The 26,443-nt window shown below is 36.0% G+C and overlaps 1 protein-coding gene across 1 annotated transcript; it reads right to left on the reverse strand.

The window, feature by feature from the left end:
* Positions 1 to 6,458: 6,458 nt before the first annotated feature.
* Positions 6,459 to 25,249, reverse strand: LOC127122728 (uncharacterized). Its single transcript, XM_051053022.1, has 5 exons — positions 25,072 to 25,249; positions 23,781 to 24,922; positions 23,078 to 23,528; positions 22,733 to 22,821; positions 6,459 to 6,953 (listed from the first exon to the last, which is right to left on the reverse strand). Exons 1-5 carry the CDS (start codon positions 25,247 to 25,249, stop codon positions 6,459 to 6,461), a joined length of 2,355 nt encoding a protein of 784 aa, XP_050908979.1.
* Between the last annotated feature and the right edge of the window lie 1,194 nt (positions 25,250 to 26,443).

Consider the following 26,443-nt stretch of genomic DNA (forward strand, 5'->3'; position numbering starts at 1 on the left):
GAAAGTGTTGTACAATAGCTTGCATTTTAAAGAATCAGGTGCGACAAGGATCGCCATTTGTGTTGATTGAGGCGATGTATTCTTAAGGATCACTATTCCCATCAAATTTCACAAATGATAACTGTCTTGGTGCGAAAAATATCCGAGCAGGAAAACGCTCGAATGATACTGAAGTCGCCACTGAAGTTTATTTTTTTAAAAAAGGGAAATAAAACCCTTAAAGAACAAAAATATGATCATCACAACCAAATTTAGGTTCGGAAGTCGGTTATTCATGGGGAAGGTATTAGCACCCAACGACATCCATTGAAAGCAATGATTACCTTTGATTAATTTTTTGGATAAAAGTGTTAGTCTAATCTTTTATAGTCCTAATTACTAAGGCATATCTACAGGGATTTTTTTTTATTAGGGTGTTTGAAAAAATGTAGAATCTTGCTCCTACGTATCCCTAAGTGCGATGAAAAATTCAAAACTACATAATTCTCATGTAGAAAACATTTGTGTGTTGATTGATTTTAAATAAAATAAGATTTGATCGCGCAGAGGCAGAAAGGGTTTGTCAATTAAAAATAAAAGGAATTGGCTCGTGCTAAAGTGGAAAAATAAAAATTTGTTGGTTGTCTTTGTTTATAGGAGGAAGACGAGTATTCGAATTAAGATAAGACGTATGTCTTGCGTTCGCTTACTCGAGAATAGAAATATACGCATTCAATTATTCCTTTTTAATCCAAGTTTTATTTTAAGAAAAAAATGAGAATGAAAACTACCAAGTTGTGCAACTTGCGTCTCGCAAACTCAATAGTTAAAATACATGTACATCTATTTACCGATTTTATGCTTCATATTTTAATTATTAATTCATTAAAGGAACAAGGGAAGCTTAATATGACAAAGTGGTATTTGGCACGAGTTATTAATTTTTTATGAGGAATATGGATATTCAAATTTAAACAATATGTTTTGCATTCGTTTACTCGAGGATAAATGGATGGGCATCCATTTATTTCCTTTTTATTTCGGCAAGAAAGAAGAAGAAAGTTTGCATACCTACTTAATTGTTCTTATGACTTAATCATGACTAAAAATTGCATAAAAATCATACGTTAAAGTGCAAAGTAATAAAAAATAAATAACTAATTATAAAAATGAAAAAGAAAATTTATTTATTTATTTTTAAAGGCAAAAACAGAAAGGGGCAAAATTTGCCCATGTGACAGTCATCATCGTGGGTGAAAACTAGATTGTCACAAGAACTAACCAAATGAAGGTCGTCATAGGTGCACGATGTGCGCCAATCCAACACAAGGACAAGTGACGGGCTAGATGATGGTCGTCAGTGGCTCCAGACTTGCATTTTTTGAACTTTTATAGTTGTCAAATCTCTTTCCCTCTCATTCATCCAACACAACAATAACATACATAGATATTTTCAAACAACATACATAATTAGCATAACATCATACATGAAAACAAACTACTAAAACTATAATAACATCATACATGAATATTTGTAAACAACGCATAAAAATACAACAACATCATACATGGGTATGTTAACATGATGATAAACTTACAAGAACAACGTAGATAATTTTAATAAACAATAACAACTTACAAACTCCAAAATGAATGATAAGAAGTTGAAAATGGTGAGTTCTTGTTGTTATGAAGACAAAGCTTGAGGTTTTGTGTATTATGAAAGTGGTGGTTTTTTGTGAGGTTGAAGATGATGAATAGTGGTTTTGTGAACTCTTTCATCTATGTTTTTTTAGCTTCTTTTCAGCCTCTAAACCTCTCAAAAAGTCTTTTCTCATGAATGATAAAGTTCTCTTTTTATGAAAATTAGGGTTTTTGCTAGGTTTAAAGATGGGAGAAAGGGATTTCTCATTTTTCTGAAAAATGCAGTTTGCTTTCTTTGTTGTGTAGCAACATTTTTTGTGTGTGTGTAACTTAAGTAAAAAAAAATGATAATATCTTCAAAGGGACAAAGAGAAAGGGGAAGGGGATACTTACTCCAAAGAGAAAAGAAATAAGTTTTTTAACTTTGACTTCTCTTTGTTTCAAATTTAAACATTAAAAACTAATATAATACCACCAGAATTTCAAGGACAAAAGGATGCCTCTGCCGCTCCTTGATAGTCAAACCTCTGGATTAGGCATGGCAACAGGGCAGGGCAGGGGACAGCTTTTGTATTCCCCAAGCCCAAACTTGAATCCTAGATAAATCCATGTTCCCTGCCCCGATCCCCGACGGGGATGAATAATTGAACCCCAGACTTGTCCCAAATTGGTTCGGGGATCCTCGCCCCGCCCCCAAACCCAAAACCTACCTCAAATCCAAAAAATTCCTCAAACCTAAAATTCGCCCCGAACCCAAAACCTGCCTCAATCCGAACAAATCTTAACTTATATTACAAAAATAAAATACAATTTCGAAGAATTTTAAACATATATTTCGAATAATAAAATATAAATAAAATTATTAATTTATTAACCATATAACTAATATTTCAAATTAACAAAACCTAATAATCCAAAATATAAAAACTAAATAGTAAAATACAAACTGATATTCCAAACTACCATCCAAATAAACACATAGTAAAAAATATTCTACATTCCAAAATACCAACAAAACAACCACATAACTAAAAATATTCAGCATCATTGTCTATGAAAATTGCTAACAAAAATGGATAAGTGGTCAACACTAATATTATCTTCTTTCTCTTTCTCTAAATGCTATTCTCCATCTTCAAAGAGGGAATTTATACCACTAGTTAATATTTCACCTATACAAAAAATACAAATTAAAATACAAACATTAATAATAAATAATAATACAAGTCAAAACTTAGTTACTCTTGTATTCTAATAACAAATTCGTTACTAACAAGAAATTAGTAATAAATAAATCGCTTTACACTTCATAATAAAAATTAAGAAATAGATGCAAGAAGAAACTCGTAATACATAAGTCACTTCACACTCCATATTAAAAATTAATAATAAATAAATCACAGGAAATTTTTACCTTCTTCATCGGGCTTTATTTCATCGAGTAAAGTAGTGTAGTCATTGCTTAACTTAGAACTCATACCGCATAAAAATATGAAACACAATATAATATCAATAGTAATCAATTAACAAATACAAAATTATACCGTTAAAGTCCAAACTTGACAAAATTAACATTGATATATATCATTTACAAGTCTTTTATTTAGAAGCAGTATTCAAACCTTTCGATTGTATAAATGACAATTTATCTTCAAATATCCAAGTCATACAGTAGTTACCCATGATCACAAAATTTTGAAGAATGGTAACGTACATCGTGTACAATAGAGAGGAAACATATAAATCAAATACATAGAATAATAAAAAAAGAGAGTAGAGAGTAATGAAAGACATAATTATATCTCATTTTATAATATATAAAAATTGATAGAATAATATAAAAACATACCACTATTTTCAGTACTTCATAACCAACTTCTAGCACACATCAAAGCCTCTAAAGTTGTCCAATGAAGTCGACTGTGATGCGGGCTTAAAATATAACGTTAGTACTGAATGCGGATTCTGAAGCTACGGTAGAAATAGGAATGACTAAAATATCTTTTGCAATTTCTTGGAGTGTTGGATATTTGATGCCAGTTAACTTCCACCACAATAGAATATCAAAATCAGGACTTCGCGGTAAAACTTCCTCTTCCAAATAATGATCTAATTCTATTTTAACAAATGAAATTCTAGATTTTTTTTCTTCCGAACATATGCATCATAATCATCTAAACCATCATTAGCCACATGACTAGATTCCAACATTGGTGAGTCACCATAATTCTCTTGGTTCAACTTCAATTGATAATCAACAATTAAGTCATAACATAGTTGTTGAATCCTCTTAACTTGCTCAAAAAAGTCTTATTCATACAATTTTTCATAACAGTATTCAAGTAACTCCATTTTGTATCTAGGACCCAAAACACTAGCAATTCCCATTATATCATGGGTGACACTCCAATATTTATCAAATTTTTGAAACATCTTGTTAGCCATTTCTTTGATTAATAAATTGGAAGAGTTAATCCAATCAGATATTGCCAATTTAATCTTACAAATCTCAGGAAAAAACATGTTGGCAGTGGGATACTTAGTGCCAAAAAATGATTTCAGTGATTTTGTTGAATAACTTCAATCTTTCACAAACATCTTTTGCAAATTTCCATTGTGAACTAGTTGGAACACAAGTGTATTGAGTGTCACGTATCCTTAACCGACTAAATACATCCTCATACAAAATAACAATGTCAAGCATTTTATAAGTGGAATTCCATCTAGTTGAACAATCTAAACTTAAAGTTTTAGTGCAAGAAATTCCCAATTGTTTAGATGTCTCCTCAAAATTTTCTTTTCTTTTAGGAGTTGCAGTCCAATAAGCCACACTATCCCGAATCTTTTCTATTCTATCTTTCACTACTTCTAAACCATCCCTTACTATCAAATTTAATATGTGTGTGCAACAATGATATGCACTAACTTTTGAGAATTATGCATTTCCTTCAAAATTCCTGAAACAACTTTGTTAACTTTTGGAATATTAATTCTTTTGTGACTCAGAGGAAGTAATCTGCCTTATAATTGAAAGAATGACAGAATTTGATACATGCATATAAAATAAACGAGACTGATATGAAATAAATGAGAAATAAGAAATGGAATTAAGTAGAAGGGGCACCACACTCTTTCTAATCCAAGAGAGAATGATAAGCCTATGGATGAGGATCACCACAAGAAAAGGATTTCTTGATAAGATCAATTTTGGTCCAATCCAGAACCTAAGAGCAAATACTCTCACTTACACAATGTGTAAACTTGACAAAATTCATTGGTCCAAAAAGAAGATACATGCCTCCTTTATATAGGAATGGCTTAAGATGATGAAATAAGTAAAAATTAACTCCTAAGAAAACAAAAGGGTTTCAGCCACTAATTATCATGATAGTGGGCTGAGTTATTACAAAGAAAGTGCAAAATAAAGAAGAGATAATGGGGTTCTTAAAAAGGCAGAATAATGACAATTCTTTATTTACCACTTCTCTTGCAATTTTCGTCCATTATAGTGTGGTTATTGGTATTTCCTTTATTTTTATTTATTTATGCACTATTGGGCCTTTTATCACATGCTTGGATGGTAAGAATAAACTTGGGCTCTTTTTCTTCAATCTGGCCCATGCATTCTATTGACTTGATCATGAAGTGAACTAAAGCATCATTGACTCTTCTTGCACGTGCCCTTGTCATAGGACCTCCTAAGCTTTGCATTGTATCATTTATGTCTTGGATTACATCCTCATCATTCCCTCATTCTTGAAAAGAATTCGACCTCGAATTTAGACCATCATCACCTACATCAAAAGGAGATAAATCAGCCACATTAAAAGTAGTACTTACCCCATACTCACCTGGAAGTTCTATTTTGTAGGCATTGTCATTGATCCTTGAAAGTACTTGAAATGGTCCATCTCCCCTAGGTTGAAGTTTGGACTTCCTTTGTGATGGGAATCTCTCTTTTCTCATATGTATCCAAACCCAATCCCCGGGTTCAAAAATAACTTTCTTTCGCCCTTTGTTTGCACTTTTTGCATAACTTTTATTTTTCTTTTCAATTTGCAATTTTACTTGTTCATGCTATTTTCTCACAAATTCAGCCTTAGCTTTCCCATCTTTATGCTCCAAAATAGATGTGTTAGGCAATGGTAACAAATCAAGAGGTGTTAAAGGATTAAAACCATACACAATCTCGAAAGGTGAATGTTGTGTAGTGCTATGGACAACCCTATTGTAAGCAAACTCTACATGAGGTAACCATTCCTCCCACATTTTTAAATTCTTTTTAAGAACAGCCCTAAGAAGAGTAGAAAGAGTTCTATTTACTACTTCAGTTTGTCCATCTGTTTGGGGATGACAAGTAGTGGAAAATAATAACTTTGTACCCACCTTTCCCCACAAAGTCCTCCAAAAATGGCTTAAGAACTTGGAGTCACGATCAGAGACAATGCTCCTTCGTAAGCCATGTAGACGCACCACTTCCTTAAAGAACAAATCAGCAACATGACACGCATCATCCACCTTTTTACATGGAATAAAATGTGTCATTTTTGAAAACCTATCCACAACTACAAAAATAGAATCTTTGCCATTCTTTGTTCTAGGCAGCCCCAAAACAAAGTCCATGGAAATGTCAATCCAAGGAAATTCAGGTACAGGCAAAGGAGTATACAAACCATGAGGCATAACTTTTGATTTAGCCTTTTTACACACAATGCATCTTTCACAAAGCTTTTGGACATCAATTTTCATGTGAGGCCAATAAAAATGTTCTTTTAAGAATTCTAGAGTTTTAGAAACCCCAAAATGACCCATTAGTCCTCCCTCATGTGCCTCTTTTACAAGTAATTCTCTAATGGAACCTTTAGGCACACATAGTTTTTTTCTTTAAATAGATAGCCATTATGCCTAAAATACCCATTGAAGGCAGTATGCTCACAAGCTAAAAATTTTGAAGAAAATTCAAGGTCACTTTTATACAAATCTTTAATATGCTCAAGACCAAAAACTTTTGTTTCAAGAGTAGAAAGCAAGACATGTCTTCTTGAGAGTGCATCTGCCACAACATTAGATTTACCTTTCTTATGCTTGATTACATAAGGAAATTGTTCAAGAAACTCAACCCACTTGGCATGCATCTTATTCAACTTACCTTGTCCCTTCAAATGTTTCAAGGATTCGTGATCACTATGAATGACAAACTCTTTGGGCAGCAAGTAATGTTGCCAAGTTTGTAGAGCTCTCACCAAGGAATACAATTCCTTATCATATGTAGAATAATTAAGGGCAACCCCTTTTAGCTTTTCACTAAAATAAGCAAGTGGATGACCTTCCTGCAACAAAACAACTCCAATTCCCACATTAGATGCATCACATTCAATTTCAAAAGATTTAGAAAAATTAGGCAATGCAAGAATTGGTGCTTGGGTGAGCTTTTCCTTTAGGGAAGCAAAGGCTTGCTCTTGTTTTTCACCCCATCACTACGCCAAATAAGGGAAAAGAGGGCGCTTATTTTGGCCTATAACAGCGCTTTTAAGCGCCCTCTAAAGTGGCGCTGGCATAGGTAAAGACAGCGCTTTGTTTTCCTGGAGAAAGCGCTGTCTAAAGTGGCCCTTTAAGGGCCACATTATAGTGCGCTTTCAGAAAAAAGCGCCCTCTGGAGTGGTCCATAAAGGGACACCTTAGAGGGCGCTTTCTGGAAAATGCGTCCTCTAAAGTTGTCAATGTAAAGTGTTTAGAGGGCGCTTTCAGGAAAAAGCGCCCTCTAAAGTTGTCAATGTAAAGTGTTTAGAGGGCGCTTTCAGGAAAAAGCGCCCTCTAAAGTTGTCAATGTAAAGTGTTTAGAGGGCACTTTCTGGACAAAGCGCCCTCTAAAGTGTTAGTTATTTTAAAAAAATTTGTTTGAAAAACAGTGGATATTTAATTGGTAACCTGTTCGCATGCTGCAAAAGTGTAAAATTCATATTGATTTCATCCTTTAATCCAATGTTATACACCATTAATCCATTGATATATACAACATGAATCCATTTATATACAACATTAATCCTCCATATATACAACATTAATATATGATTCTTTGATCAACAATATACAACAACATATTCATGATTTAGTAAAAGTACAACAACAATATACAACATATATACAACAACAACATTCCATACATATATGTACAACAATATACAAAAAACATATTCATGATTTAGTAACAAATTAGATGAAATATCCGATAATATTAAAATAAACCCTAAGTTATTATTCCATACCATTTTTGGGATGTCTATACGATTCAACGCAATGATATCTCTCATAAATCTCAATACAAAAAATCCGCAATCGACCGAATTATTTTGCTGAGGACACTACACAGAAAAACAAACAATATATATATAGTTAATTTCTTACAAACACTATTATAAGCAAAAAAACAAACACTATGTAAGAACAAAAATTGTTCTACAACAGATTCCTTGATTTTGATGATAACAAAGGATGAAACCAAAAATGGCACCCTAACGAAAAGTTTCTAAGTGTGCAGGGTTCTAAAGAAAGAAGGAAGAAATCTGATGATGTCATCAGATACAGAACCAGATCAGATACAAATTATCAGAAGATAAGAAGCATCTGAAGTAGAAACATGTTCAAGAAAGTTTAACTCTGAGCAAAACAGCAAAGTATCAGAAGCATCTGAACAAGAAGTAAGCTCTAGAAGTTCTGACTCTGATCAACGCTATCTCTAAACTCCAGAACTTATCAGCGCTATTTGAAGAATCTATCAGAATCCAAAAGAGATCAACATCAGAAGTAAGACTCCAAGATTCTCAGATACACAAAGACTCTGATCATGGAATTGCTAATCATGAAAGAGTAACGTTAAAGTCAAGTAAAGATTTGCAAATGGATTTCCTAAAACAGAAAGAGACGTTAATCTTTAATTTCAATAAAGAAGATACTATATGTGGTAAGTAGTCATCTCAAGGAGAGAAAGTTATCCTGCAGAAGCTATTTATGTTATGGCGTAAAATCATCTTATTACTCATCAGTTTCAACTACTACCTCACTGATCTATATAAAGGACTGCAAATCAACATTCAACATACTACACATACAAGGAAAAATTATACTGAAACATCAACGCTCAAGAAAATACTCTTGCTCTCTAAATCTTCACGAAGCTTTTGCTTATAACGTGAATCACTTTGTTCTTACTATTGTAATACTTGCTTATCTTAGAAGCACTCTAGATTACATAAATCTTTTATCTATTGTTTGTTTATTTCCTCAAGTGACTCTGTGTAGTCTGTATACTTGAGAAGACTAAGAGATCTTTCTCTTAGACGTTGCTTGTAATCTTTCAAGATTAGTGGATTAAGTCCTTGTTGAAGGCGAAATCACCTTGGCCGGGTGGACTGGAGTAGCTTTGTGTTATAAGCGAACCAGTATAAAATCATTGTGTGGTTTTCATTTTGAAAAAGCGCTTATTTTCCAAACAATTCAAACCCCCCTTTCTTGTTTTTCTCACCTTCAATTGGTATCAGAGCTTAGGCTCTGTTATTGATTTTCTAATCAAACACTTAACAGTGTAGAGAGATCCAGTACGAGAAAAACTATGGCCCACTCAAATGAAAAAGATAGTTACAATGCTAAGCCTCCTGTTTTTGATGGAGAGAAGTTTGACTACTGGAAAGATAGAATTGAAAGCTTCTTTCTGGGTTATGATGCTGACCTCTGGGACATTGTCACAGATGGATACACACCTCCAGTCTTAGAAGATAGAGATGAAGTTCCCAGAAGTAAGATGTCAGATGATCAGAAACGAGTTTTCAAGAATCATCACAAGGCCAGAACCATACTCCTAAATGCTATATCTTACAACGAGTATGAAAAGATCACCAACAGAGAAACAGCCAAAGACATACTTGACTCTCTAAGGATGACTCATGAAGGAAACTCTCAAGTCAAAGAGACAAAGGCTCTGGCGCTTATCCAGAAATATGAAGCCTTCAAAATGGAAGATGATGAAGCCATAGAGGCAATGTTCTCTAGATTCCAAACTCTGATTGCAGGTCTCAAGGTTCTAGACAAAGGATACACAACTGCAGACCATGTCAAAAAGATAGTCAGAAGTCTGCCAAAGAAATGGAGACCCATGGTTACTGCTCTAAAGCTGTCAAAGGATCTGAACAATATAAGTCTTGAAGAACTTGTCAGTTCCCTCAGAAGCCATGAGATAGAACTAGAGGAAGATGAGCCTCAGAAAAGGAACAAGTCTGTAGCATTGAAGTCCAGACCTGAAAGACGCAAACCTGATAGAACCAAAGCTCTCCAGGCAGAAACTGAAGATGCTGACGACTCTGAACCAGAAGATTCTGATGATGAAGAAGAATTGTCCCTACTAACCAGAAGAGTTAAGCAACTCTGGAAAAAGAGGAACAACAACTTCAGAAGACCAAGACCCAGAGGGGATCGATCAGAATCAACTTCAAAAGGTAAATCTAACAAAGATATTACCTGTTATGAATGTAAAGAAACAGGTCATTACAGGAATGAATGCCCCAAGCTAAAGAAAGACAACTCTAGAAAAGAAAGCTTCAAGAAAAATACCTTCAGGACAAAGAAAGGACTGATGGCTACCTGGGATGATAGTGAATCTGGATCATCAGAATCTGACTCTGATGAACATGCCAATGTGGCACTTATGGCTACCACATCCAGGAGTAGCTCAGATAAAGAATCTGAAGAGGTATTTTCTGAACTTTCTCGATTTGATCTAGAATCCTGTTTGTCAGAAACTCTTAGCTCATATCAGAAATTAAAACAAAAGTTTAAAAACATTAAAGGCTGTCTTAAAGCAAAATTTGAAGAATGTAGTGAACTTGAGATGACAATTCTAGCACAAGAAGATACAATCAGATCTTTAACACTAGAAAGAGATGGAGCAAAAAGAAAAAGCTTAGAATTAGAAGAAGCGTTGTCTCAAGCACCACAAACTTCAAATAAAATTATTTTTGAATACGAAGAAGCCTTTCAAGAATTTCTGAAAAATGGAATAGGTAGGAGTATTATGGCATCCATGATTTATGGAGTCAGTCAGAACAATAAAAAGGGAATTGGGTATGATCCTAAGGAAGATAAAACTTCTACCAGTAACCAACTTAAATCTCCCTTTTCATATCATTACACACACACAAGAACAAAAATTTAAAAATGCTAGAAAACCCAAAGTTATAAGAAACTCTGGGAAAACTAATCTGAAAGGACCCAAGAGATTATGGGTACCAAAGGATAAGATTGTCTATGTTGCAGATATCCTATGCAGCAAAGTTCAGACACCAGTCATGGTACCTGGACTCTGGATGCTCGCGACACATGACGGGAAGAAAGTCTATGTTCCAAAGTCTGGAACTTAAAGACGCTGGATTTGTAGGCTTCGAAGGAGATCAGAAAGGAAGGATCAGAGGCTCCGGAACTATTGGTAATGGTACTCTTCCCTCTATATCTGATGTCCTTTATGTAGAAGGATTAATGCATAACTTATTATCCATAAGTCAATTAAGTGATAACGGTTATGATGTAATCTTTAATCAAAAAACATGTAAAGCCATTAATCAGAACGATGGCTCTGTCCTTTTCACAGGCAAGAGGAAAAACAACATTTATAAAATTAATCTTTCTGATTTAAAAGAACAAAATGTTAAATGTCTGATGTCGGTTCACGAAGAGCAATGGGTATGGCATACACGCTTGGGCCACATTAGCATGAGGAAACTTTCTCAGCTAACTAAACTCGAGTTAGTCAGAGGCCTACCTAAACTGAAGTTTTCTTCAGATGCTCTGTGTGAAGCATGTCAGAAAGGAAAATTTTCAAAAACATCCTTTAAAAAGAAAAATGTTGTTTCTACCTCTAAGCCTCTGGAACTTCTTCACATTGACTTATTTGGTCCTGTGAAAACAGCATCAGTTAATGGAAAGAAGTATGGACTAGTCATTGTTGATGATTACAGTCGCTGGACATGGGTAAAATTCCTAAAGCACAAGAGTGAGTCTCACTCTGTATTCACTAGTTTCTGCTCCAAAGTGCAAAAAGAATTTGATGCTAAAATTGTTAGAGTCAGAAGTGATCATGGTGGAGAATTTGAAAACAAAGTTTTTGAAGAGTTATTTGACTCTAATGGAATATCCCATGATTTCTCCTGCCCTAGAACTCCACAACAAAATGGAGTTGTAGAGAGGAAGAATAGGACACTCAAAGAAATGGCCAGAACCATGATCAATGAAACTAATGTGGCAAAGCACTTTTGGGCAGAAGCTGTAAATACAGCGTGTTACATTCAGAATAGAATCTCTATAAGACCTATTCTGGAAAAGACTCCCTATGAACTGTGTAAAGGAAGAAAACCAAACATTTCATATTTTCATCCTTTTGGATGTTCTTGCTTTATTTTAAACACTAAAGAACATCTGAACAAGTTTGATTCCAAAGCACAGAAAGGTATTATGTTAGGATACTCAGAACGCTCTAAAGGCTACAGAGTATACAACACAGAAACCAAAATTGTAGAAGAATCAATTCATGTCAGATTTGATGATAAGCTTGACCCTGAAAAGTCAAAGCTAGTTGAAAATTTTGCAGATTTAGAAATCACTCTTGCAGGATCTGATAAAACTCCAGAAGCAACTGTCACTCAGAACTCTGAAGAAATTAAAACCCCAGAAATCCCAAAGAAATTTAAAAGTCGTATCAACGTATCTGAAGATTTGATTCTGGGAAACAAGGACGAACCTGTCAGAACCAGATCTACCTTCAGGACCTCTGAAGATACTCCTCTGGGACTAGTGTCTCTGATTGAGCCTATGTCCTGTGATGAAGCACTTCAAGATAACGACTGGGTTTCAGCCATGCAAGAAGAATTAGATCAATTTACAAAGAATGATGTCTGGGATCTTGTTCCAAAGCCCAGAGGCACTCACGTTATTGGAACCAGATGGGTATTCAGAAACAAGCTGAATGAGAAAGGAGAAGTCGTCAGAAACAAAGCTCGACTAGTAGCTCAAGGTTATAGTCAACAAGAAGGTATTGATTATAATGGAACTTTTGCTCCAGTCGCAAGGTTAGAATCTATTCGTCTTCTTGTATCTTTTGCTATTAACCATTCTATTAAATTATATCAAATGGATGTCAAGAGTGCATTCCTTAATGGTTATATATCAGAAGAAGTGTATGTCAACCAACCTCCAGGTTTTGAAAATCCAAACTTTCCAGAACATGTTTTTAAACTTAAAAAATCTTTATATGGACTTAAACAAGCTCCCAGAGCTTGGTATGAACGATTAAGCAATTTTCTTCTGGAACACAATTTTATCAGAGGGAAAGTTGCTCCACACTTTTCTGTAAGAACCTTAACAATGATCTCATGATATGCCAGATATACGTTGATGACATTATTTTTGGTTCAGTTAACGCCTCTGTTTGTCAAGAATTCTCTAAGTTAATGCAGGCAGAATTTGAAATGAGCCTAATGCAAGAACTAAAGTTCTTTCTGGGAATTCAAATTAACCAAACTTCAGAAGTTACATACGTTCATCAAAGCAAATATATTAAAGATGTTCTGAAGAAATTTGACATGGCTAACTGCAACTCTGCAAAAACTCCAATGCATCCAACATGCATTCTTGAAAAAGAAGAAGTAAGCTCAAAGGTTTGTCAGAAGCTCTATCGAGGTATGATAGGCTCTCTTCTCTATCTGACTGCTACTCGTCCTGATATCCTCTTTAGTGTCTGTCTCTGTGCCAGATTCCAATCAGATCCTAGAGAATCTCATTTAACAGCAGTTAAGAGAATTCTTAAGTATCTGAAAGGAACTCCTAACCTGGGCCTGATGTATAAGAAAACATCAGAGTATAGACTTTCTGGTTACTGTGATGCAGATTATGCAGGAGATAGACTAGAACGAAAAAGCACATCTGGAAATTGCCAGCTTCTGGGAAACAATCTAATCTCCTGGGCTAGCAAAAGACAGTCAACTATCGCTCTATCAACTGCAGAAGCAGAATATATCTCAGCATCACTGTGCACAACTCAGATGCTCTGGATGAAGCATCAGTTAGAAGATCTGCAAATTTTTGAGAGTAACATTCCTATCTTCTGTGATAATACTGCTGCCATTTGTCTAAGTAAGAATCCCATTCTACATTCCAGAGCTAAACACATTGAAATAAAACATCATTTTATCAGAGACTATGTTCAGAAAGGGATAGTAACTTTGAAGTTCATTGATACAGATCATCAATGGGCAGATATCTTTACTAAGCCTCTAGCTGAAGATAGATTTCTTTTTATCCTAGAAAATCTGAACATTCAAAATTGCCCAGAATGAAGTGTGGCTCTGAAAATGTAAAATGAGACTCTGACATAAACAAATGTTCTTCTGCCTCTGACTCTGATACTTCTACAATTTAAGAAGATATCTGAGTTAGAAATCTCCAGGAACCAATCCTTTGGTATTCCTGAAGATCAGATACATCAACACGTGGAGCACTTAGTGTCTAAACTTTAGAACTTCTAGACAGCTGTCCAGAAGATAATCAAAGGTCAGACGTTTAAAGATATCCTCGAGCAGTGTGCATACTGTTGGGATTAGACATTCATTAATTAGCTTTAATCATTTCTCCCCAAGCGTGCTTACTTGAGCTCTGTGCTAACACAATTTTGTGTGTCGTTTTGCATGTGTTTTAACTTAGGGTATTTAAACACTTTTCTCACTTTTCACACTTATCACTCTCACTCACTCTAAAACCCTAAACCTCTCTGAAGCATTCTCTGAAAACTCCTCATCTTCATCAATCTTCATCTTCTTATTCACCATGGACGCTCAACAACAAGAAGTCTTTAACTTTTCTCAACAAATGGAATCAAGCTCAACTGCTCAAACTTCAAGCATTCCAACTCCAACGGTTACAGGCGTCTCCATCACCCCTGTTTACAAAGAACCTCATGTTCTTGACCGTGAACCCCATATAAACCTAGCAACCCCTTTTGAAGGACTGGACGTGTTATGTGAAACACTGGTGGACTTTGACAACTTGAGAAGAAATGGAGTGGATCTTACTGAAGAACTTCGTCAACAAGGTTGGGGAAACTACTTCCAAAGGCTCTATGGTCCTGTTTACCCACTTCTCATCAAGGAGTTCTGGAGATTTGCAGATGCTGATGACCATTTCATCGTCTCCTATGTTTTGGGGGTAAAGATAGTTATCACTGAAGAGTCAATTGCTTCCTTGTTGAACATGGAAAAAGATGGAGGAAAAAGGATTTACAACATCAACCCAAGATCAAGGCGCGTTGCTGAAGTAATCAATCCAACAATCTTCAAACCCAACACTGAAGGAAATCCTTCAAAGAACAAAGAGCTGCATCAGAACCTCAGAGTGTGGCTCAAGATCATTCTGGGAACTATTCACCACCGTCCAGCCTCTAACTCCTCTGATTACATCAATGCAGATCAGAAGTGCATACTTTATTGCATTCACAAGGGTGTGAAGATCTGCCTTCCTGCACTACTCTTCAGATACCTAAGAGACTCTGTCAGGGAGACCAGAAACAACATGAAGCCCAGATCCTACATCCCTCTGGGAAGATTGTTATCTGATGTTTTCATCGAGAATGGGCTGGTGGATCATCTGGAGAAGGCCAAGCTGATGCTAGATCTGGCAATAGATACTGGGAAGCCTCTAAATGCCAGAAATCTCAAGAGTATGGGAATAATAAAGAAGATTCAAGTCAGACCCACGCTAGACACATCCTGGGATTCCTTGAAAGATCAGAGGAAGCTGCCTCATGGTCTTGCTAGGTTCTACAAGAATGAACCCAAAGATGCGGTTGCTATCTATCTTAATCGTCTGCTGGATGAAGGTGTTGACATATCTGATTTCAGCCTCGACGATTGTCTAGATTCAGAAGAAGACTTCGTCAGATACAAGAGAGGTCTCTCTGAGAAGAAGATAACATCACAGGCTAAGAAGGCAAGACTTGGAGAATCTTTTGGAAGCAGATCTCCAGCTCCTCTGAAAATTTCTACTGGTACGTCTGTTCCTCCTATTTCCTCTGAACCTCTGATGGTTTCCTCTACTCCTTCCTCTAATCCTCTCCCAACACCACCCATTTACACAACCTCTGAAATCCCACCTTCAACCACCAGAACTTCACAATCTTCACCAATTTTAAATATCGCCCGTACATTCATACCTCCTTCTGAACCTGAACAAATGAACCAAAGCACTTCCTCTTCATCATCCTCAGAACCAGAATCACCCCCATACCTTTCTATCTCCTCTGACCAAGATTACTCTGACCCTGACTCTCCAACCTTAGCCCAAATTCACGCTCAAAACCTTGCTTCACAACAACAAACACAAACACAATCTGAAGCAACTTCACCTCCACCAGAACAAACAACCAACATTACTTCTGAAGACCAACCCTCTGAAACTCAACCCTCTGACCTCCACACCTCTGATATCCCACCTTCAAACATCTCCGCTGAATCTGAACCATTAGACTTAAACCCTCTTTACGCTTCACCCCAAAGATCTGAACCTCAACCTGAATCAGAAACTGAACCAGAACCTCTAACTCTAAATCTCAGCCCTCCAACATCTCCACCTCATACCTCTGAACCTGACCTTTCTATACCTACCCTTGAGGAAGCCATCATGCTGGTTGCAGGGGCTTCAGTACAAAAGGTCAAGTCTCTGACCACTAACTCTGAAGTCAGTGATGATCCTGACTCTGTAAGGACACACTGGAACAGAGTCATTGGCTGGATGACCTCTGAGGCTTTTAGACTGAAGAACATCTCTGAACAAGTCAGAAATGGCTACATCAGAGATGCTGAGGCAAGACTCCAAGAGAGATTAGCAAGAGAAGCTGAAGCCAGAAGGCTAGAAGAAGAGAGACTAGCTAGAGAAGCTGAAGAGGAAGCAAGAAGACTGGAAGAAGAAAGAGCAAGGGAAGCTGAAATCCTAAGGATAAAGGAAGCTGAAGCTAAGGCTCTGGCGGATGCAGAAGCTCAAGCTGCTGCTGAAGCTGAAGCGCAGGCTGCTGCTGAAGCACAGCAGGCTCTGACTCTGGGGGAGTCTTCTTCTGTTATCCCGATGGTTCTCCAGACTCTGAAAGAACTTAAGCAAGATCATAATGAACTCCGTGCCAGAATGGATAAGCAAGATACTGTCAACGACAACATTCAGAACATGCTGGCTATGTTGCTTCAGAGAATGCCTCCGCCTCCGAACCCTTAGGCACTTAGGATATTTTTTTTCTTGCTTGCCTGTTGTTTTGTTTTGCTTTCTCTGAATCTGATGTTTTCCTGCTCCTTTTGTCTTTGTGCTTTTATCTGAATACAATGTTTTTCTCTTCAATTATTTATTTTTTTGCTATGTCTTTTTGATTCTAACAAAAAGGGGGAGAAGTCATTAATAGCTCTGATGAAAATATTGTCTAATACCTTAAGCATTCTGCAACATATTTTTCTTAAAAATAAATTTATCTAACCTGGACTTAAGAAATTGCAGAAGGTATCAAGAAACCTCTTTACTTAGAAGCTCTGGTAAGAACTTCTGAACTCCCTAGCACTATCTCAGGGGGAGCTCTTGTCTATCTGATCTGATATTTTATATGTTTCATCTGCTAATTAAGATTGTTTTGTCATCATCAAAAAGGGGGAGATTGTAAGAACAAAAATTGTTCTACAACAGATTCCTTGATTTTGATGATAACAAAGGATGAAACCAAAAATGGCACCCTAACGAAAAGTTTCTAAGTGTGCAGGGTTCTAAAGAAAGAAGGAACAAATCTGATGATGTAATCAGATACAGAACCAGATCAGATACAAATTATCAGAAGATAAGAAGCATCTGAAGTAGAAACATGTTCAAGAAAGTTTAACTCTGAGCAAAACAGCAAAGTATCAGAAGCATCTGAACAAGAAGTAAGCTCTAGAAGTTCTGACTCTGATCAACGCTATCTCTAAACTCCAGAACTTATCAGCGCTATCTGAAGAATCTATCAGAATCCAAAAGAGATCAACATCAGAAGTAAGACTCCAAGATTCTCAGATACACAAAGACTCTGATCATGGAATTGCTAATCATGAAAGAGTAACGTTAAAGTCAAGTAAAGATTTGCAAATGGATTTCCTAAAACAGAAAGAGACGTTAATCTTTAATTTCAATAAAGAAGATACTATATGTGGTAAGTAGTCATCTCAAGGAGAGAAAGTTATCCTGCAGAAGCTATTTATGTTATAGCGTAAAATCATCTTATTACTCATCAGTTTCAACTACTACCTCACTGATCTATATAAAGGACTGCAAATCAACATTCAGCATACTACACATACAAGGAAAAATTATACTGAAACATCAACGCTCAAGAAAATACTCTTGCTCTCTAAATCTTCACGAAGCTTTTGCTTATAACGTGAATCACTTTGTTCTTACTATTGTAATACTTGCTTATCTTAGAAGCACTCTAGATTACATAAATCTTTTATCTATTGTTTGTTTATTTCCTCAAGTGACTCTGTGTAGTCTGTATACTTGAGAAGACTAAGAGATCTTTCTCTTAGACGTTGTTTGTAATCTTTCAAGATTAGTGGATTAAGTCCTTGTTGAAGGCAAAATCACCTTGGCCGGGTGGACTGGAGTAGCTTTGTGTTATAAGCGAACCAGTATAAAATCATTGTGTGGTTTTCATTTTGAAAAAGCGCTTATTTTCCAAACAATTCAAACCCCCCTTTCTTGTTTTTCTCACCTTCACACTATTATAAGCAAAAATAAGATACTTAATATATACCTGAACTCTGAACCAGGTAATGTCCTTCCTATTGCGGTAATTCTTTTTCGATCTAAATTTTAGTATTGCCCTAACAAAATAAAAACGTATATTGAGATCAATCTGACAGACATAATTAAATATACAAATACACACGAATATTTAGGGGAATTTCACTTACGCGTCAACCGTCTTCTTCATACTCGGATATTTACTCCAATCACCCGATAATGAATCGAGATAATATACAATTAGTCTCGAAAGATCCATAGCAACCAACACCCAGTGACCATTATAAAATAAAACAAAAATTTAGATGCATGAAAATTTTCTACGTAAAAGATATACATAGATTAGAATGAAATTATTAGAAAGAAAATCTAACCCGTTGCCAGAATTAAACGGTAAAAAATACAAACTGGGTGTAGTATTATCGCCGGCCGCCATGAATCTATCGACTAGTTCATTCTTTACGGATGTTGGATTTTTCGTTATAAGCGTTGTGTTGATACGGGAAGCAGCAATAAAATTGAATCGGTTACACAATTCAGTTCCCCGCATCAATGTTACATACATATACCTTAAATAGAAACATAATAAACATTAGACTACTCATTGAAATGTGTAAATAAATTGTTCAACTAAGTAAATAATAGATTGATCGGAGTACCATATGTATGTATGAATGACAGCGATGCCCAATTCTTCGTGTTCAAAAAGTTGTTGCATGTCCTCCTTTGCAATTATTTCGGAATGAGCAAATCCGAAAACACCTTCATCAAAATCTACACTACGGATGGCGCCGTGTATAATATCGGACTCTTCCACCATTTTCTCAAGACGCATCATAATTTGAGATTTTGTCCCGGACGTCGTTGGAGGAATATCGTTACCAGCTTTTTTCAACTTTCGACCGGGAACCTAAAAATTCATATAAATTAAATCATGACTTTTTGTGATGCAACAGAATCGTTGCGTATATAATTCAATGGGTATATATATTTGTACCTCTTTTTGAAATGCAACCGACTCGATGCGTCTTGAAATCCCTTTACCAGCTTTATGCGTGGGTCTTGTAGGAACATTACCATGTAATAAGGATTGATTAAATATCATAATTGTAGCTGAATTGAAATGTGAATACTAAATATTCATAATCATTTAGAACATATATACCTCGGCATCTGGGAAAATTAGATCTGACGACCATCCAACAAAGGATCCGACTGCTTCTCGCATCAACGTTGTCTCTGAAACAGCGTCAGGTAATGGTAGAAGCGCGTCGATATCTAATACAAGGTCAACCGAAACTTTCATATATCCCACCGGGAGGGGATTATGGTGAAGTAATTCACCCGAAGTGTTGTGCACTTTTCCCTTGCCAACCATGCGATAAGTTGGTGACGATAGATACAGCTGACAAGGTGAAATGCCCTAAACCAATAATAAATGTTATTGTTAACGTGTATATGTGTCAAGTAAAAAAGTGTTATTTTAATTTCATAATAACATATATAATTACCTCGGGAAATTTCGGTTGACAATTGATACTAGCTCGGTCACTAGTATCTTTTGCCTCGGAGGCGCACCTTTCCTCTCTATACCTTGCATTCTCGTTTTGCAGTTGGAGTACTTGTGCCCTTAACTCCGCCAAGGTCTCCATCACCTCTTTGTTGGTAGGATTTTTTGTTTTTGGTTTTTTATAAAATGACGACGGAGTCACACCAAAACCCTTACCCCTCACACGACCGGAATACTCAGGAACATTTAGTACTCGACTAAGTACGCTCCTGCAATCCTGGACCTCGGTTGAAGGTAAGGTTTGGGATAAAGTCTCCTGAAATATTATTAGAGGAGATTAAAAATGAATTATATGTCTAACAAATTTTTTGATATAATTAAAGAAATAATGTTACATATACTTACACATTCGTCATAAACATTTTGGACCGCTTCAACGACAGCCCCATCCTTCCCAACCCGAGCAGCCTTCCATAATACGTGCTCCGGAAGAGATGTTGCGTCACTTTTCTCCTCGGCTAGCTACACATTGAATTAGATTATAAGATCATCAATTATAACATATTGTGACAATGTATAAGCTCATAGCATTTGAATATACTCACAATTCTTTGTTGTAACCGTGCATATCCCGTACGCCCTTTTTTGTACGGATACGCGGGTTTTGATGCCCTTTTCCGATTTTTGTCGCTTACTTCCTAGATAAAAAAGTTTAAGGCATATTAGAACCAAGTAACTTAACAATTGTATAATACCATAATTAATAGACATTACATGGAATTTTTCGTTTCTTCGTTTGGCGACAAAGTTATCCCATTCATCGGCTGAAATAATCTCGGCATACTTCATTGGCCGTTTTGCTTCAACAAATTTTCCTTCCCCATCCTTGAGAAATTTGTTGGACAAAAAGGATCGAAATCCTCGGAGTCTTTTTCCGGCCAATTGAATACAATATTTTTGCCGGCTTTCATCGATGTGAAAGGATCTCTAAAAAACATACACATGGAGTGTGTTATTATAAAGTAATATTATAACAATATATGGTCAACAAATAGTCAACAAAAAAAACATATAACAATATATGGTAAGTACCTGTATCTCGGACCATATTTTTTCTTTGCCAACCTTCAAGTCCGGACTTCTCCAATTATCACATGTAATCGGAATATATTGTCGAACAAGGAAACCAATGTAACTTGCCAATATTGAACCGTTAGGCTCAATTAGTTGGTCTTCAGCACTCCAATGTACTTCAAATTTTACACCCTTGTCTCTTGCACGAATGATTGACTTCATAACAGTCAATCCTCGTTTGATTTCTTTTTCAACATTGTTACGTGATCCATTCGCGTCATGGGTATCGTCTTGGTTAGCCATTTTATCTGTAATATAGAAATGATTCAATAAGACCCAAGTAAGACAATGATTCAATACGTGAACACATTCATATACCTTCCATTTCTCTCATGTTACAACAATCTAAACTCTTTTTTTTATCCTTATTGAATACAAACTCACACACACCTACTGCATGCAAAAGACCAATGCAAACTTATGGTGTTTGGAAAATGAACAAACTTGCATCCATAATCATCAAACTTCCAAGCACAAGCTCAAACACACTTCAAATGATATCAGTTTTCAATCAGAAATAAAAAACTCAGTTTGCCCTAAACAACATTAATCAACATAATGCACAAAATGTAAAACTAAGTTTAGAAAATGCCCTAATCAAACACATGAAGAAAGTGAACGGTAACGATGGAGAAGAGAAATACCTTCAAGGTGACGGTAACGATGGAGAAGAAAGTGAACAGTGACGGTGGACGCAGATAACTCAGTGAACGTGAACGCAGCAGTAGAAAAAGGCGACGGCGACGATGACGGTGAGGGAGGGAGAACGAACGGAGGACGAGAGTAATCGCAGTAGAGAGTAATCTCAGTAGAGAGAAAACCCAGTTACGTAAATGAAATAGCTTATAGAGAGGGAAAATAAAGAGACATGCAGTATATGTTATAATTTTAATGTTTACTAAAGGGGACCTTAGAGGGCGCTTTTGTAAAAAAAGCGCCCTCTAAAGGGGGCCTAAGAGGGCGCTTCTGAAAGCGCTCTCTAAGGCTTTCCAAAAGCGCCTTCTAAACTGGAAATGTACATGGACTTAGAGAGCGCTTTTTTAAAAGCGCCCTCTAAGGGTAACCTTAGAGGGCGCTTTCACTAAAGCGCCCTCTATTGTTGTCCCTCCATTTCCTCATTATTTTTTTTTGGCTTCACTTTAGAGGGCGCTTTGTTATAAAAGCGCCCTCTAAAGGGGGCCTAAGAGGGCGCTTCTAAAAGCGCTCTCTAAGGCTTTCCAAAAGCGCCTTATAAACTGGAAATGTACATGGACATAGAGAGCGCTTTTTTAAAAGCGCCCTCTAAGGTTACCCTGAGAGGGCGCTTTCAATAAAGCGTCCTCTATTGGTGTCCCTCCATTTCCTCATTATTTTTTCGCTTCACTTTAGAGTGCGCTTTGTTACAAAAGCGCCCTCTAAAGTGCGCTGTCTATTCCAATAGTATGCTCCTTATTTTTTCTCTTCACTTTAGAGTGCGCTTTTGTAATAAAGCGCCCTCTAAGGGGCGCTGTCTATTCCAGTTTTTGGCGTAGTGCATTTAAAGCCAACATCCTTTTTAACAATTTCATTGAGGGGTGCTGCCAAGGTACTAAAGTCCTTCACAAACCTCCTATAAAAACTAGCCAAACCATGAAAGCTTCTTACCTCACTTACATTTTTGGGAGGAGGCCACTCTCGAATGGCTTTCACCTTTTCCTCATCAACGTGGACTCCTTTAGAGCTCACAATGAAACCTAAAAAAATCACATGATCGGTGCAAAAGACACATTTTTCTAGGTTGGCATACAAATTTTCATATCTTAGCACTTGCAAAACAACCCTTAAATGAATGCAATGATCATCTAAGTTCTTGCTATAAATCAAAATATCATCAAAAATACACAACAACAAACTTACCCAAGAACTCCCTTAACACATGGTTCATTAGTCTCATGAAAGTACTAGGTGCATTAGTTAATCCAAAAGGCATAACCATCCACTCATACAAACCAAATTTTGTTTTAAAAGCAGTTTTCCATTCATCCCCTTCCCTTATTCTAATTTGGTGATATCCATTTTTCAAATCAATTTTAGAAAATAAGCATGCACCAAACAATTCATCAAGCAAATCATCTAGTCTAGGAATAGGATGCTTATATTTAATGGTAATATTGTTAATGGCCCTACAATCAGTGCACATCCTCCAACTACCATCCTTTTTAGGGACTAGAATAATAGGGACAACACAAGGACTTAAACTTTCTCTTACCCATCCTTTACTTATCAATTCAGCAACTTGCCTTTGTATCTCTTGAGTTTGTTGTGGATTGCTTCTATATGCTGGCCTATTAGGCAAAGATGCTCCTGGATTGAGATCAATATGATGTTCAATTCCTCTTATAGGTGGTAAACCACTTGGCACCTCTTTCAGAAACAATTCTTTAAATTCTTGCAAAAGAGACTAAACACAATTTGACAATTTTTTTTCATTAGAAATAGTGGTTAGCAAAGGCACCTCCTTGCAAAAGAGCAAGTACACAGGCTGGTGTGACACAATGGCTTTTTTCACATCTCTTTTTTTTGCAATTAAACTTTGTTTCTTTTCTCTTTTATCATTCCTTTTCTTTTCATTCTTTTCTTTTTCTTTTTCTTTTTCTTTTTATTTTCTTTCTTGATCATATTTTTCTCTCATTTTTCTTTGATCTTCTCTCACCTCACTAGGATTTAAGGGTACAAGATTGATCTTTTGATAATGATACATAAAAGAGTACTTATTGGAGTACCCATCATGATTGGCTTTTCTATCAAATTGCCAAGGCCTACCTAATAACAAATGACTAGCTTCCATTGGTACTACATCACACAACACTACATCCTCATATTTTCCAATTTTAAAACAAATCTCAACTTGTTTATTAACAAGCATTTCTACACTTTCATTAAGCCACTGGAGTTTGTAAGGCTTAGGGTGAGGTTTTATTTCCAATTTTAGTTTAGAAACCAGAAGCGTGCTTGCAACATTTGTACAACTTCCTCCATCAATTATTAAAGAACAAACCTTTCCTTGCACAAAGCATCTTGTATGAAAAAGGTTTTCTCTTTGACCTGTATCCTCCTCCTTTATTTGGCTTCCCAACATTCTTCTCACCATGAGTAAATCTCCACTAAGTATTTCTTCTTCAAACTCCTCATCATAATCACCATCCTCCTCTTCAACAATTTCTTCATTTTCTTCCATAAGCATAGTTCTCTTTGTTGGACATTGAGATGCAATATGTCCTTGGCCTTGACACTTGAAACACTTAACACTTTTGTTAGTTGAAACACTTGAAGAAGAAGATGTAATAGTTTTACCTTTGTTTTCAACCGTGGCTTCCTTAGATGATGAAGCACCCTCCTTCTTTGTTTTGTCCTTCCAACTTTGAGAATTGAAAATGGTGGAATTTCTCCTTGCTTGGCTCTTTCTTTTGAGTTGTTGTTCCCCTTTGATAGCTTGGTGTACCAATTCATCCATTTCAACATAGTGATGAAGTTCCACTATGTCACTAATGTCATGATTTAGACCATGGAGAAACCTAGCCATAGTTGCTTCATCGTCCTCCTCTACATTAGCTCTAATTTTGAGAACTTCCATCTCCTTGAAATATTCTTCAACACTTTTAGAACCTTGAGTGAGTCTTTGCAATTTGTTGTGCAATTCCCTATGATAATAGGAAGGAACAATCCTTCTCCTCATGATTCTTTTCATCTCTTCCCATGTATCAATTTGTCGTTCTGCATACCTCCTTCTATCTTTGGTCAATTGATCCCACCAAACTAAGGCATACTCCTTGAACTCAATAGAAGCAACCTGCACTTTTTCAAGATTAGAATAATTGTGACAATTAAAAATTTGTTCAAGTTTAGTCTCCCATTCTAGATATGCCTCTGGGTCACTCTTCCCAACAAAAGATGGAACTTTAATTTTTATGCCCCTCAAATTATCTCCCCTTGTCTCCTTCTACGTCTTCTTTCCTCCTCATCACCACTACCATCATTAGAATTTTGGGGCCTCCTTTCCAACTCATCAATTCTTTGTTGAAGTTGTTCACCTTGTTCTCTTAACAATCTTTCAAAATTGTCACACATGGCTGCGATCTGAACAATTAAAGCTGTTGTTCTAGGTGAAGGTGGACTAGACATACTTGTGAAATTAGGAACAAGTGTTTTAAAAATGGACCTCACCACTCTACTCACGTGTTTAGACTCAATCACTCGTGTTACACTCAATTTTTTTTAATTTTTTTTGGCTTTTTTTTAATAAAAAAAACACTCTGCCTTTTACCACTCAATTTGCTCTTTTAGTTCTTTAGAGAAGCCAAAATGAATCAACACAAAGAAATCAATTTCAGATGATAATCAACACACAAAAACTTAAAAAAAACAGCAAACAAAAAAAAAAGACTCTAAAACAAAGGAAACCAGGAGAATTTTCAGAGTGTGGCAAGAAAAAAAATAGATTTTTTTTTTGAATCACAATCTTTAACAATCAGATCCCTTTTTTTTTTCAATTTTTTTTCTTATACCCTTTTTTTTTTCAATTTTTTTTATAATGATAAATGGATAATAATGAAGAACAAGAATATAGACAATTTACCACATTTCGGCCCCCCGTTTTTTTTTTGGAATATGCTCTGATTACCACTTGATATGCACTAACTTTTGAGAATTATGCATTTCCTTCAAAATTCCTGAAACAACTTTGTTAACTTTTGGAATATTAATTCTTTTGTGACTCAGAGGAAGTAATCTGCCTTATAATTGAAAGAATGACAGAATTTGATACATGCATATAAAATAAACGAGACTGATATGAAATAAATGAGAAATAAGAAATGGAATTAAGTAGAAGGGGCACCACACTCTTTCTAATCCAAGAGAGAATGATAAGCCTATGGATGAGGATCACCACAAGAAAAGGATTTCTTGATAAGATCAATTTTGGTCCAATCCAGAACCTAAGAGCAAATACTCTCACTTACACAATGTGTAAACTTGACAAAATTCATTGGTCCAAAAAGAAGATACACGCCTCCTTTATATAGGAATGGCTTAAGATGATGAAATAAGTAAAAATTAACTCCTAAGAAAACAAAAGGGTTTCAGCCACTAATTATCATGATAGTGGGTTGAGTTATTACAAAGAAAGTGCAAAATAAAGAAGAGATAGTGAGGTTCTTGAAAGGGCAGAATAATGACAATTCTTTATTTACCACTTCTCTTGCAATTTTCGTCCATTATAGTGTGGTTATTGGTATTTCCTTTATTTTTATTTATTTATGCATTATTGGGCCTTTTATCACATGCTTGGATGATAAGAATAAACTTGGGCTCTTT

The sequence above is a fragment of the Lathyrus oleraceus genome, chromosome 2 (assembly GCF_024323335.1).
Source record: "Lathyrus oleraceus cultivar Zhongwan6 chromosome 2, CAAS_Psat_ZW6_1.0, whole genome shotgun sequence".
NCBI lineage: Eukaryota > Viridiplantae > Streptophyta > Magnoliopsida > Fabales > Fabaceae > Lathyrus > Lathyrus oleraceus.